Source organism: Anticarsia gemmatalis, chromosome 15 (assembly GCF_050436995.1).
Source record: "Anticarsia gemmatalis isolate Benzon Research Colony breed Stoneville strain chromosome 15, ilAntGemm2 primary, whole genome shotgun sequence".
In the NCBI taxonomy this organism is placed as follows: Eukaryota; Metazoa; Arthropoda; class Insecta; order Lepidoptera; family Erebidae; genus Anticarsia; species Anticarsia gemmatalis.
In genome coordinates, this window is record NC_134759.1 from 11,573,732 (window position 1) to 11,588,191 (window position 14,460).

Consider the following 14,460-nt stretch of genomic DNA (forward strand, 5'->3'; position numbering starts at 1 on the left):
ATAGTTTAGAGATATAACACATACATACATTGTGATATCACTCTTATCGTATCACGTTAAGTCCATTCTCAAAACATAGTAGGTACCTTATTTTATTGTGAAAGTTCCTAACTCCAACAAGAAAAAAATTACCTCTAAAACATTATACTAAGCGCCAAAAACCTTTCTTCCTCTAGCCGGCGGCATAACTGAAGCAGACCTGCTAGCAGCACAAGACAGAACACACCGTCACCTACGAATCCGAGAGATGATATCCACACAATCCCGGGGCGCGCGACTAGTATGCGTCACCCTGCCTATGCCTAGACGCCGAGGCATCGTTCCACCACCACTATACCTCGCCTGGCTTCACGCAATATCTACTGCTGCAGATAGAACGTTACTGGTTAGAGGGAATCATGCTGCTGTACTCACCTTCTATTCGTAAGAACTCATTAGCGTGAAGTAAGTAGCTTTTGTTTCGATGCTGTAGTCTTTAACGGCCTATTATCCAAGAATCTGAAGTAATGTTTAGGCATTACGTATATGTATACTTGCTACAGCTATAGTTACCGATATTGTAGCGTGATTCTGTACAGTCCGTATTCTCGACTATCGAGAGTTTAACATATTATTATAAAATGTACTGCAAAAAATAGTTCCAACGACGCCCGCTAGAGGCGCTGAACCGGTTGTCATACAATATTTTTCGATAGCTAGCCGGTTGTCGGTAGTCGATAGTGGTAGAGAATCGCGGTACTAATTTGTATGAATTTGATTGTCATACCTGTTTTATGGTAGACCAAAAAAGAACTATAATATACTATTTTTCAGTACTGTGAATGTATGTGGAAGTGACAACTGACAGCTATAATTGTATTATGCTTACAATTAGGTATTAATATTGCGTTCTTATAGCGGTATTTGTCTGTGTATTTTTTTTATATATTTACAATTGTTTTTGCCGCGAGCACGCATGGAATCTTAACTTATCGAGACAATGATTATTATTGAATAAGACATAGAAGTCCGCCATTAAAAGTTATAGAATTTGGACTATCCAAAGGCCTCTGAAATGATTTTCAGTACTTCGTGAATTTATAGTCCAAAAACCTATGTCACATTTTTATACCCGTTTATTCCAGTGCTAAAATCATAAAGTACTTCTCTTGTAGAATATTTCGGTGTTTCAACTTGTCCAGTGCATTTCCCCAGTTTTTAAAATATCAGTTGTACCCACCAGTACCAAAGCGTTTTGTACATTGTATACGTAAATGAGTTAGTCGTTAAAATTAGTATAATTTTATATTTAGTCACCTCTACCTGTGTGTTGGATAATCGTCTTGTGTTGTACCAAATCATTCCATTGTGCAAATGTTCTTACGCCTCTTTATAAAAACATAATTAAATGATATTATTTAGAACGTATCTTAAAGCCGTTCGTATAATTTCTGTTGCTTAAAGCTTGGGATATGGGAAATTTTCAGGAGCAGGACCAATCTTTTCATTTAATTTAATTATTTAACCCGTAACTGCCCAATAACTGGGGACGGGTAGGAATGCCCTTGTATGAGAGGGTTTAGGCCTGGTCTTTCTAGACATTTAAGTGTTGTATTCATTCTCAATAGTCTAACATCACATAGGATAAAAGACTTAAGTGTCGATATTCAGAATCAAATGATATATTATACTTTTTAAGTGCCAACGAATACCGACGTACGTATACATACGTATACGTCCATTTCTTTCAGTATTTTTTGTGTTAAAGACCTTTTAATAATCGTCCTAAATGGGTGATGTCATGAATTAATTAAGAAAGAAGTAGTTGGGAAACAATCAATCATGTTAAATGGGTTGCTTTAAAATTTCATACGAATTTATGTCGGGAGTATGGTTGAATGAACTGTAAGAATTAGGAAGTTTACTGTGCGACATACCAAATACCTACTGCTAGACAGAGATAATTGGGTTTTCCCAAACAAAAGTTTGTTTTGCTTCGGAGTAAACTCCTCTTATTTCTCTCTTTTGTCTTTGAAAATAAACCCTTTTGTTTTATGAATAGACAAGTAATTTAAATGCACAAGTTTATTGCTGTACATAATGCATGCAGGCTCGTCTATTGCGAGCGTGCACGAGCACGCAAACAATACAAAAAATACATTATACCTTTAATTTGACAAATTGAGTAATTTGTCCAATTTTAATAAAGAACAGCTATGTTTCATACATACATAAAATCATGTTTTTTTTTCCATATTGTTAGGCGCCAAAAGAACGCTACTTGGTTATGATCCTTACAAACTTCCGTCGTTTCATTCACATCCATACATCTTATGATACAGAACCGCCGGTTACGATTACTACCTGACTTTTTTTGCGACGTTTCATGTCGATTATGTAATTGTTTTTATTCAGAGGCTAAGAACAGATTTTGTTGAAGTACAAATTTACGTTAAGTGTTTATTCATTAACTAATTTATTTGTTTTAGAGCTGGTCTTTTTTAACTAGTTTGCAGACTATAAAGTCTACCATAACCTAACTATATTAGGAAAATTATAGGTATAATATTTATAATAATATATTTTTATAACCTTGGCATTTTACAGCCTATATTTCTTTTAACACTTGACCATAGTCTTAAATGTTGCCTTATGAAATAATAAATAATTGCAGTTTTATATATATTTATATTAACTGATGTATATTATATTTTTCTGGTATATTTTGCTACTGATGTACAATTTGATATTGTGTTTATATTTGTGAATCTTTTAATGAATGTAGTGAAATATTTTTGATAGATAAATTAGGATAATTCTACATATTTATTGAGTGTATCAATAGAAGTTTATTATATTAGTAATATTGATGTGACTGTGCGCTATATGTTATATTTTAGTACAATTTTACAAAAGCCTTGATGGCTGAACTATTGATAGACAATATAGCCAATAAGAAAATGGAAATGAATATAATCCTACTTCTAGTAATTTGACAACTGCGAGTCATCATTTTCTTACCACATGTGTAAAGACAATTTTGTATAAACGTCGTTAGGGGTTGCTTTAATTATTGCATGACAATAATGCTTTATCAGTTTCTAATCTTTCAAAAATATTTAACCCTTTGCTGTCTCATTATTGGGCATCGTGTCTTTAAGTTTCATTAGCTCATTATGTATATAACCTATCCAAGACCGAACTTGCAGATTTTATATACTAGCAACAATTTTATATAATCAGATTTTTGTGTCACATCAAGACAATATACTTATGTTTTTAGAAATCCTGAACACGATCAAATAACTTGGTATACATACAGAGGAATGTTGTAAACAGCAACGGTCACGTTAATTGAGTTTCACACGCAGTTTGTCTTGTAGAATACTTGCATTTAGATGAGACTGCGTACATGCATACATTCTCGCATCTTAACTAACTACTACATAGTTCCGACACTTCGAGAAAAAAATATGATTTATAGCCCCTACTTTTGTCATATAAAATAAAATATAAAAGAAGCGACATCTCGACATCATCAAGTGAATAGAGTTAAAAAAAAGTTCGAAATAAAAGAATTGTTCGGACTTTTACCATTGAGAGTTGGTAAATCTTAGGTTATACCGGAAAATCTTAGGATTTACCACAGTTCGGGCTTTTACAGTAACATATACATAAAATCACGTCGTTTCCATTGGGATAGACAGAGGCTAATGACGCGACTGACCACGTTCATCTCGTGTATGACCACCGGTTACGACTTACAAATACTACGCATTTGAACCTTCTGACGAATTTCATGGATAATTATCAGCTTGATAGTATGGCAACCCTCTTTTGACAGTTTGGAACGGGTGTTCTTTTTGACTTGAATGATGACCGCAGTTTTCAAATTTTCAACTGCCTAAAGCTAAAGCATGTCGAGACTCAAATACCAAGCATTCATAATAAAACAGTTATTAAACTTCTCTATTTTTGCCTTCTCTCGTGGTTTCTCCTGAATCTACTATCAGTAATCGGTTTCGCCTTGTTGAACGACACGTGTTGTTTGATTGGCACCTGGGCAACTTCACATGCGTAAACCTATAGCCTGATTACTTAAGGTTACTCTTCATTAGAACATGCATCATGACCCATGGAACCAACGTTACCCTAATTTATAAAGCGAGAGAAACCGCGTAATATAGATATTGTGATTTTAATATCATTGAATTAGGATGACTGCAATATGTTATGAGTCGTCTCTTAAGTGCTTTTAGGATATCATATTTTATTGAATGTTTAGTTGATTTTTTATCTTATTGGCTATTTGTTATAGTTAATTAGTACAGGAGATTTTTATAGTTACCTTTATTTATCTTTACAATTTCTGTTTACCAAATGACATGTAGTAATACAATTTATTTATTTTATTATTTGTATATTTTTGTTCTGTTGTATTTGTAGTGGTTTTTCTGTATTGTTTAGAGATTATTAACATTTAATGTAGATCTGAACCAGGATTAATTTATTGTAATTTTAGTGTTATTGTACAAATAGTTTTAACAAAATGGATTGTGATTAAATGAATTGATGATGAATTTGTTTGTTCTTGTATTTATATCGCACCCACTTGGAGAGTCTATAATTTATATTGGCTTTTCGTTTCATAAATGCCAAATGATATCAAGTACTAACTACGATTCTGTGCTATTCAAAATAATGAAATAGCTTAACTTTTAAGAATGAGTCTTCCACGTTTCTCATGGATCCGTTAGTGTCCGTGTAACGCCTTGTAATTTTACCGAAAAGGAAAATAACTTGATAATATTGTGTCAATTAATAGTCCGGTCAATTTAGACATTTGACCCACGACAAATTCAGGGGAAGCTGAAAATTCTTAAAATTGTTTAAATTATAATTATAAACATTGTCTTAAAAGTCCCAACCGATCCCATGTAAGGAAAAAATTTTAGCGGGGTAATAAGGTCCAAAAAATGAGTTTTTCGCGATTTTCTTGAAAACGGTAAGTTTTATCGCAAAATTACCCCAGACACAATTTGTAGATCAGGGAATTTCCTATAAAAAAGGTATCAATAATTTTTTCCCTAAAAGCCACCGCTTCTGAGATATAACGATGCAAAACCTCTGGAAAAGGATTATGTATTGAGAACCATTCCAAAAGTTTTCGTAAGTCTTTAGCATCTTTTTTTACTCGTGAATCACTTGCATCAACATGCTGCTCGGTCGTATCCATCCTAACATTAGCCAGATCTTCTAATTTTTCACAAACTGTATTCATTGCATGCATACTATAAACCCATTTACTTATGACACTCTGTTTTGTGCTTCTTCCTCGAGCAATACCTCCATCTGTCTTCATAGCTTTCATCATAGACTGCTCAATTACCATGTCCGTTGAAGTGCCACAGCTTAATTTGTCTGAACGTCTCACAGTGAAGAATCCTTCTGAAAATTTTTTATAGACTTCAGGATCTATGAAATTCTCTAATTGTAGCATATCCTGCAAGTATAGGTGTGCAGACTTAGCATACGGAAAATGTCCAGACGCGTGAAAGTAAGGAAGCATTTCTTTGACGCAGTTTAAATGAGCTTTCCAATCCCCCATACGTTCAGCTCTTAAAAACTCTTTAAGAATTGAAACCATATAAAAATATTGAATCCAAAGTTTCGCTGTTGGTCCTCGTTCCTCATAATCCTTAAGTTTTTGATTCAGTTTATTAAGTAAAGCTCCAGATATTTCATCATGACCCGCGCAACTTCACTTGCGTCACATAAGAGAGAATGAGTAAAAATTTTCCCCGTTTTTGTAACATTTTTTGCTGCTGCTCTGCTCCTATTGGTCGTGATGATATATAGCCTATAGCCTTCCTCGGTAAAAGGGCTATCTAACATTGAAAGAATTTTTCAAATCGGACCAGTAGTTCCTGAGATTAGCGCGTTCAAACAAACAAACAATCAAACAAACAAACAAACTCTTCAGCTTTATATATTAGTATATATAGATTTTCAATATCATTGTATGAAAAAAATTTATCTACTATATTTTCGATATTAATTATTAAATCAGCATCCATGATGTCATCGATTTCAACTTCTTTTAATATTATAATTGCTAAAGCAAGTTGAAGTAGTGTATGAGTGTATTATGACGCTCGCAATTTTTTGCATCGTTATATCTCAGAAGCGGTGGCTTTTAGGGAAAAAATTATTAATACTTTTTTTATAGGAAATTCCCTGATCTACAAATTATGTCTGGGGTAATTTTGCGATAAAACTTACCGTTTTCAAGAAAATCGCGAAAAACTCATTTTTTGGACCTTATTACCCCGCTAAAATTTTTTCCTTACATGGGATCGGTTGGGACTTTTAAGACAATGTTTATAATTATAATTTAAACAATTTTAAGAATTTTCAGCTTCCCCTGAATTTGTCGCGGGTTTACTGATTTTTTGGTCTAATTTGACCGGACTATAAGTAAACAACTATACTTGGTGTAATTTCTTTCTGCAAAGCAATTAGTGTATGTTTCTCCTAAAGCAACAGGTTTAAGTCCTTACAATGTTCGTCACGCACGCAGTGTTGCTTTCATCATAACCTGTCCAGCATCCGGGGATTACCTACAATGAATCGCAAAAAAGCATCCTGCATGCATTTTAGATCAGCATCCATAAACATTTACACGCGATCTCCAGTCCGTTTGATAGGAAAATAACTCTTTTAAATGTAGGAATTTCTGTTCCCTAAGGCCAGAAGTTGACATTGTATTCGTTTGTAAGACCATGGTATTGAAGATTTTGGGACTCTTCTGTTAACCTTACAAAGGAACAAATAAGGATTTATTTGTTCCTTTGGAAGGTTTGGTTACCGTAATCCAAATTCGTTGTAAAAGCAGAAAAAAAGGTAATTTTTCTATGGTAGACACACCTGTCACTTCTACAGGATGACCTGTCTAAACCACTCGCTGAACACGAAAATTGCTAGTACCTTTGTAGTCAATGCCCAGAAAAACTGTTAAGTGAAGCGCGGTCAATCGAAGCTGATGTTGCAAATAAGCGCATTCAGTCGGACTACAGCATTAGCAAATACACCGTATCTATGCGATTTATTCGTTTTCTAATACCGATGGCAGAATGCAACGATTATCTCGGTGCGTCTTGTTCGAAGGCAGCGAGCGCGCGAGCCAGTCGGTCCCCGAGCGCGACGTGTGACGCACGCGTTTCCCGCCAACTCGATACTCAACGAAACACGTTCTACGCCCTGTTTTCGAAAAAGTGTGATAAACAAAACTTTTAAGTGTTAGTAAACTGTGTTGTGTGCTCGTGTGAGGTTTATATTTCCATTAATAGTGCTGTAACATCCGGATCTAAGGGACAGTGCCGAGGTAAACACGTGATAATGTTTTTAATTTATTTTTTAAGCACGTACCGCGTTATTGCTTCGTATTATTTTTATTTTGAATTGAATGAATGGAATTAATTTTCTCTGATAATACTCGGAATTGTTTTCGTTGCGATGCGACGTTGAAATTGTTACCGGTTTTGTGTTCAATTGGCCGTCGAGTTAAGATCGTTAGAAGTTTAGTTGAGAACTAGAAAGGATTGTTCCTTACCTTGAGAGTTAAAAGTTGTAAATGTTATTTATAAAAGTTGTCTGATTCAGGTGTAATTGTGTTTAAATCGTTATCAAACTGCGTCGAGGAAGGGTTTCATTTACCTTTTGTTTTGGTTCCTGTCCCCTTTGTTTTGATCGTTGTTGAATCATTAAGCAGTGATTGCCGGCTGATTAGCTTGCTAATGACCTATTATAGCAATTTAGAAAATGCAAGCCTATTTCCTTTGTTTGCGGCTTTGAATAATGGATTGGATTTAACTTAATACTAGGTATTATCCCACAATTCCCGGTGAATGGTACATAGGTACCTACCTATCTTATAGATAAACATAAGATAGATGCTTTTGTATACTGTTATCAGTGGGATCGGTTATCGGGATATTTTTGTGGGAAAGAGGAATTTATCTTTTATAAATAAGCACAATAGGTCACACCGGAGCTCATACACATCAGAACCAAATTTTGATTTTTTTTCTTGCTTTTATTTCGTATCAACTCTTCATTTGAGACCATAATACAATTCTGAATTAAAATTTGATGCATTTAATTATTGACAAGACGTCTAATTTTAAAATTAGAATGTTAGTTTTTTTTTGTGATGAGTAAGACAAGTGGCCATCACTTTTCTTTATTTTTTTTCCAAAATGCACGATAGACGATAGATCTTTATCAATCATTGCGTGTAATAGCAAATGATTTAAGTTTCACTTGTCACTCAGCAATTCGTTTTCTTGAGTAAGTGCTCAGTTATTGGATTGCCTTTATTAATTATTTTTTGTTGAGCTCATCACCTGTCTTATAAGACAAATCTTTATTTTTTCTTGTCAACGTATGAAACTGATAGACAGATTTATTGGCGTTTTAAGAAATATAAATATCTCTATCTCACTAGAAGAAATAATGTGAACTTATGTTTAATGTAGAGTTTGCATTTATAAATAAAAATATTCCTTAAACAATCATTAGTAAACATTTACCTTTTTCAAAACAAATCGCCGCTGGAGGCCATAACTGTAAATCCAAATAAATCACGATATCAACATTGGATTCTCAGAATTTAGACTTAAAAGGTTCTTTCAATTTGTCCTTCCACGAATAAAACATTCTGTTGTATTTTTAAAGACACTTTTAAAGTTTTGATACACCGATGCACTGTTTAGACACACAATTTGTTTTGTATTGTGTTTTGACAATACTCAAGTGTCTAATGTGTTACGTGCTATCACCGGTTAATAAACGCGATCTATGAGGTAAGCAACCTTTGGCAGACCCCAGTCAGACTCGACATCGCCGCACTTAAAAGAGCGACTTCAAAATTCGTCACTAGGTCAAGTCAAAGGTCTTTGAGACGAGGTTGACCACTAACCACATTAAAGAAAGATCGTGTTAACAATAAATCATGTAGATGTGTTATAAACTTTCATACAAAATGAATTATCGACAGCTATTCTCCGGTATTTTCAGAAGTAGGTCAGTCTATCGAAACAAATCTAGTCACGGATCTCACACTGACTCAAATGTATCACGATACACCCGGCATCCAATACTGTCATGCTTTATGCACACTGTTCCGCAGTTCGATTCCGTTATGTTCAATTAAATGCACGCGTCTTTACACATCTTATGTGATTTATTATAAAAAATGTTTTTGTGAGAGGTAATTTCCGAACAGATAATGTTTCTTTCGGCTGAAAAACAACCATTTTGTCGGAAATTTTAACTGCGGTGAAGCTAAAAGGAATTTTATCTTAGATCCTAGTTTTACAACACTCATTATACGACGCGTCTAGACGAGAGATTTCTCTTGAAGCAGCGATTCGTTTCCGTCACTTAACGATATAACAAGGAATTCCAAACTTGAAGCAGATATTGTACTCCAAACGTATTAATAGTCTATTAATCAACAATAAAACAGTCTCATATATCTTCACAACTGCCGGAAATAGTTAACTATTGAACAGTTGCGAGATACCAAAAGATACAGCATCAAACAGGCTATAATTATCTACATCTCCTTCCCGGGAACTCTTTTCCGATCAGTCCTTTATAAGGCGACAGGTGACCCCAATAAGACGTCATCTTCCTTCGCTTTTTCACCATCTTTCCTTTTACGGATACCGTAACGGTTCATAACAGATGTATATTGATTATAAAAAATATTGTGCATGCAATTAACGCGTGGTATTGTACAATTAGAGGCGGTCCCGTGCCCACGTGTGCCCAAACCTGTTGGACAACTTTCCAACTTATAAACAATGAAACCGCAAGAAAAACTACTCTTTTTTTCGTTCCCTTTATCAACTGACCACATTGAAGGAAGTAGGGCTACTCTTTCTATCTTTTATTTAGTTACCTTTTATGTTGACGAGTGAAATTGTTTCTTGATTGACATGCCCTTTTTACAATATATTTTTGGGCTACTTTACGAACCTATCTATTAAAAGTAAATCCAGCATTATATAAATCCACTGGCCCGCAAGTTCGTCCGCGTGGTTGTGACTTAGGACTGAATTTTGTACCAACTTTTATCCCCTATTATATCTCCTTGGGGGTAGAATTGATCAAACCCTTTCTTAGCGGATGCGTACGTAGATCACTATGTCAGTCCTTTGAGTTTATCTAGGTAGTTATCTATGGTATTAACTTTGTACTTCTTAAGATCTTTAAATTATGTTTACAAGAAAACTTAAAACCAGAACGATCTATGGAGTAGGTACTTTCAAAAATACTTCATATGCGTAGAATCTGAAGCCACAACACTTAATGCAATTGAAGTATCTTGGCAACACTATTCATCATATCAGACGTCCATCTATTGAATTACAAATTTCATAAATCGATTCATTCGTTTATGAGTGAATGACCTTAGAATAATTAAAGGTGAGCGAGATTATACTTTCATAGGAAGCAGAGCATTAATTCATAGTCACGAATCATTCAGTTCAGTTCTACTTCATATCCTGGACGTAAGAAATAAGTTACTGTTTAATAGTTAGAGGCAACGGAAGCTGTATATCCGCAATTGAAGTAGATTTCATACTGTTTACAACTATTAAGTGATTACTTATAGGTTATGCTTTCGATTTGATGATAAGCGTGAGAAAATGTTGCCACCTAATTAATTTGGTTTCTGAACGTGTTCAAAGATGGTTATCAAGGTTGTTGTTTTTGGGACATTTAACATGAATGACTACCTCTGTGGCGCGGTTAGTAGTGTATCTGACTGCTGAGCACGATTATAGGTTCGATTTTTGAGTCTGGCAAAGTGCAAAGTGAATTAAATGAGGTTTGTGAATGTGTGTTACGTATACGAGGCACAATAATTAAAAAAGTGAAAAAGCTAAACGGCGTTTGAAAGAAAGTTTATGGTTTTAATTCATGGTTATTCGCTGTATAAGTTGACCACACGTTAGATGCGCTGATGTGTGGTACTTGTATAAATCTGTTGAATTAGAAAATTCGATAAATTAGCGCCGATAGAGCAATGTAATTTTAGATCCATGCATGATAGTAACGCAGTAAATTATGGTTTAATGAAATCCACCCACTTTTGTTTAGAAAATATAGAGCGTCTGATTACTTTTGTATGTGGGCCAATCTGTAAAATAGTCAATAAATTCCTCTTTATTAGTTATATCGCCTTAACTTAACCTACATAAGATATATAAAATTACATATTTTCCCCGATAGAGCAGAGGCTAAAAGACACGACATTTTTGTTTTCTACAAACATAATGTATTTTCACGTTCATACATCCTGTAAAAAGACAACTCCCGCTCTAAGAATTGCTCTTGTGCCGCGGGGACTTTAACAAACACAAAAAACGAACATCAAGTACAACTAAACCCGAAACAACTGACAAATATGAGGATCGCACAAATAAATTTTATCGAACTCACGTTCTCCCGACGTAATAGCGGTAGCGGCGTTGCGACCTTAACCACTGCGCTATGGAGGCCTCTTGTCATACGTAATAACTATACCCATACATACTAAACTAAATTGACCACCTCGCCCTAAAACTTCAATTTGCAAACAAATACCTACTTACGTAAAACAAATATCAAATTTCACAGAGATAACGTCTCGTAAGCAAAATATACGTGTTGCAGACAAAACAGCTGAGTTGTGAACAAAAAGTAGACAAAAAACTACATTGGGCAATGTTGGTAGGTACGCGAGTTGCGCGTGCGATGTTACTGGGGCAGGGGTCATCAACATTTTGTCGTCGATCTAGGTAAAATATTTTGTAATGGCAAACGACTTTTTATTTATTTATTTAAATATTTATAATGTACACATATGTACACATGTAAGTTTAGCTAACACAAACTGTAAAGTTAAGTTTTTTGTCAGAGGAGGTAAGATTTACACTTATTTTGAGCTTTTTATATTAATGAAATATTTAGTTATAACTTTCGAACGATATTATGTTAAGCAAACAGTTCAGTTTAACATTTAGTTTGAGCTTATTTTTATTACTCTCATTATGACTTATTACGAGGACTCATGCCCTACATTGGGATAGCAATGGCCTCATAGCGTTATGTGATGTTTGATACTAAGTATAATGGATTTTTTATAATGATTAGAACTAACCTTAATAATAGGCTATTATTTCAAATCACCAATTTCCATAAAGAATATTATACGCCAATAATAATATAATCCTAGCATTGGCTACTGGATACAAGCATACATTAGAATTTCGGTTACCGGAAAATTTTCTGTACCTAATAGCACGGAAAATATGTCGTGTAAAATTTGCTATGTTGCAAAACAACATTAAAACTACTCCTTAAAATTTTCGGGAAAACAAATGTGTTTTATAAACCTGATCACGTAAGATTTCTTCACCTTGTTTCTTCTCTACCTAGTACATAAGACAGTTAGTAGGTCGTTATTTCGATAGCATCAACATTATGTCAGTGAAGCAGAACAAAAAACGACTGTTTAAACAAATTTAATTTAACAATCACGAAACTAACAACGACTTGAAGTAATTTGTATTTTAAATTGGGGTGTACATTTTATTTGAAGTGAATTTTATTCTGCGTATTTCATTAGACCATTGGTATTGAACCTTTTGTTGTAATCGATTGTTGTAATTAATTTATTTTATCAAAAGCTTACGCCTAATAGTTTAGCAAAAAATAAATAAAAAAGCATATCCTATAGACAACGGCGTCAGGGACGTGCCTTTTCCAGCGTGGTTTTAAAAATTAATAACAAAAGAGAAACGTCTTCTATTTTGTTGTCAATATCTCTTTTTTGTTTAACTCTCAAAGTGCTGATTCATTTATGAATAAATTTAGAATTTGCAAACCTACGACATATCAACAAGTTATCCAGCGTCTTCAAACTTCATAAGATGTTAATATATTTACTAAATGAGCAAAGGTTTTTACTATAAAATATAATACCTCTCTTGCCTCATGTCGGGGTCATCAGAGAGATATAAAACCCCCGTTACGCGTGTCATAACTGGACAGATGCTCTTTACGATCGGTAATAGAATTTAACCCGTGGCGTAATTATCTATAATTCACTATAATAACACTAACACCGTGTCTAACACTGAAACTTGCTTTGGCTGAGAATCATACTGGCTTCTCTTGTCTTGTAAAGGGAAGTGTATATTAGTTAAAACGATGATCTTGTAACAATAGCTTTGTATCTACAAATGTGCGATCGAGTATTTAATTAGATAGGAGCATGTTCCATCGAACGATGACTAGCAAGCGTAAAACGAATTAAATGGTCATTTTATTTAGCAGTTTATTATTTAATACATATTATTATTTATCATTTATATCAATTCCTTACACTTCCCTCGTTTTGGGAGAAGATCCTTGCCCTGTATTAATGGGTTAAAAAATAATACATAAAGACAGAAGAAACATTATAAAAGGTTAAATTTGAATTTGAATTCCTTGCATATTGTGTTGAATTCCGCTCGGGGCATTTGCAGATGTAATTCTCTAATCTGTATTCACCTGATATTAAACATGTTTTGTATTAAAACTACATTAATTGAACGTGTATCAATTCTCAGGCTGACGACTGGAACTGGTTTCAAATTTAAATGGTGGGTGGTACTTATGACATTCTTTACATATTTCCGTTTTATGCCAAGTAAATGAATGCGAATAAAATGGCAGTATTACAGAAGGTAGTAAGCGGCATTCATAGTCCCTATTTACTCCTTGGGAATGCGTGTATTTGTGCATAAGTTTTAAATAGTAGTTTCTTAAACTACTTGTGTCTTACTTTAATACAATACAAACCTACTCTATAGAAATAAGTTATTTCGTTGTTATCGAAATTTACGCAGTTTTATGTGTTATGTATAAATTAGCGAGAATTTATTACTCTTCGTAATTAGTATTTAAAACAAACGTTAAAATATACTTGTTTTATGTCTGACTTTTTTTATTTATTAGCAGTTTGGAAGAATACAGCAAAAAATATTTTGACTCAGTTTAACAAATGACATTAAATAACATCGCAGCTTAGAGTAAAAGCTTTTTGCTAAGCTAAATATACCTTTTAAAACCAAATTAACCCAAAATCATTCTGTAACTCTTCATCTATGTAACAACGATCACCCATCCAATGACAAACCGAGTCAAAGGCAGCTTAACTTACCTCTAGAAACAACGATACATCGAAAATGTCTTCATTCACAACGATTTTGCCACACTAACTCTTAGTTATCAATGTGAGAAATCCAAGTAGATATCGGAACGGCTAACCGAACTGGTTTAGAAGTAAACTGGCTAGTAAATGTGATGTGTTGGTACAGTAACATGTAACTAGGGTTTGTTACTTCCGTAGTTATAATGTCGTTTCTTTGAAGGCAATTA

General features: G+C 34.0%; 2 protein-coding genes across 3 annotated transcripts in view; both read left to right on the forward strand.

Moving 5' to 3' along the window:
* Nucleotides 1–4,559, forward strand: part of Ncc69 (sodium chloride cotransporter 69) — a 38,331-nt gene extending 33,772 nt beyond the window's left edge. For both annotated transcript variants that reach the window (XM_076123423.1, XM_076123424.1), the window contains one exon: nt 177–4,559. In XM_076123423.1, coding sequence (XP_075979538.1) covers nt 177–427 — 251 coding nt within the window. In that variant the 3' untranslated portion in view covers nt 428–4,559. The remainder of the gene's footprint in view (nt 1–176) is intronic.
* A 2,580-nt stretch (nt 4,560–7,139) lies between these two features.
* Nucleotides 7,140–14,460, forward strand: part of LOC142979011 (uncharacterized) — a 75,315-nt gene continuing 67,994 nt past the window's right edge. Inside the window, exon 1 of the mRNA XM_076123739.1 lies at nt 7,140–7,363. The gene's annotated coding sequence lies outside the window, so the exon portion shown is untranslated. The remainder of the gene's footprint in view (nt 7,364–14,460) is intronic.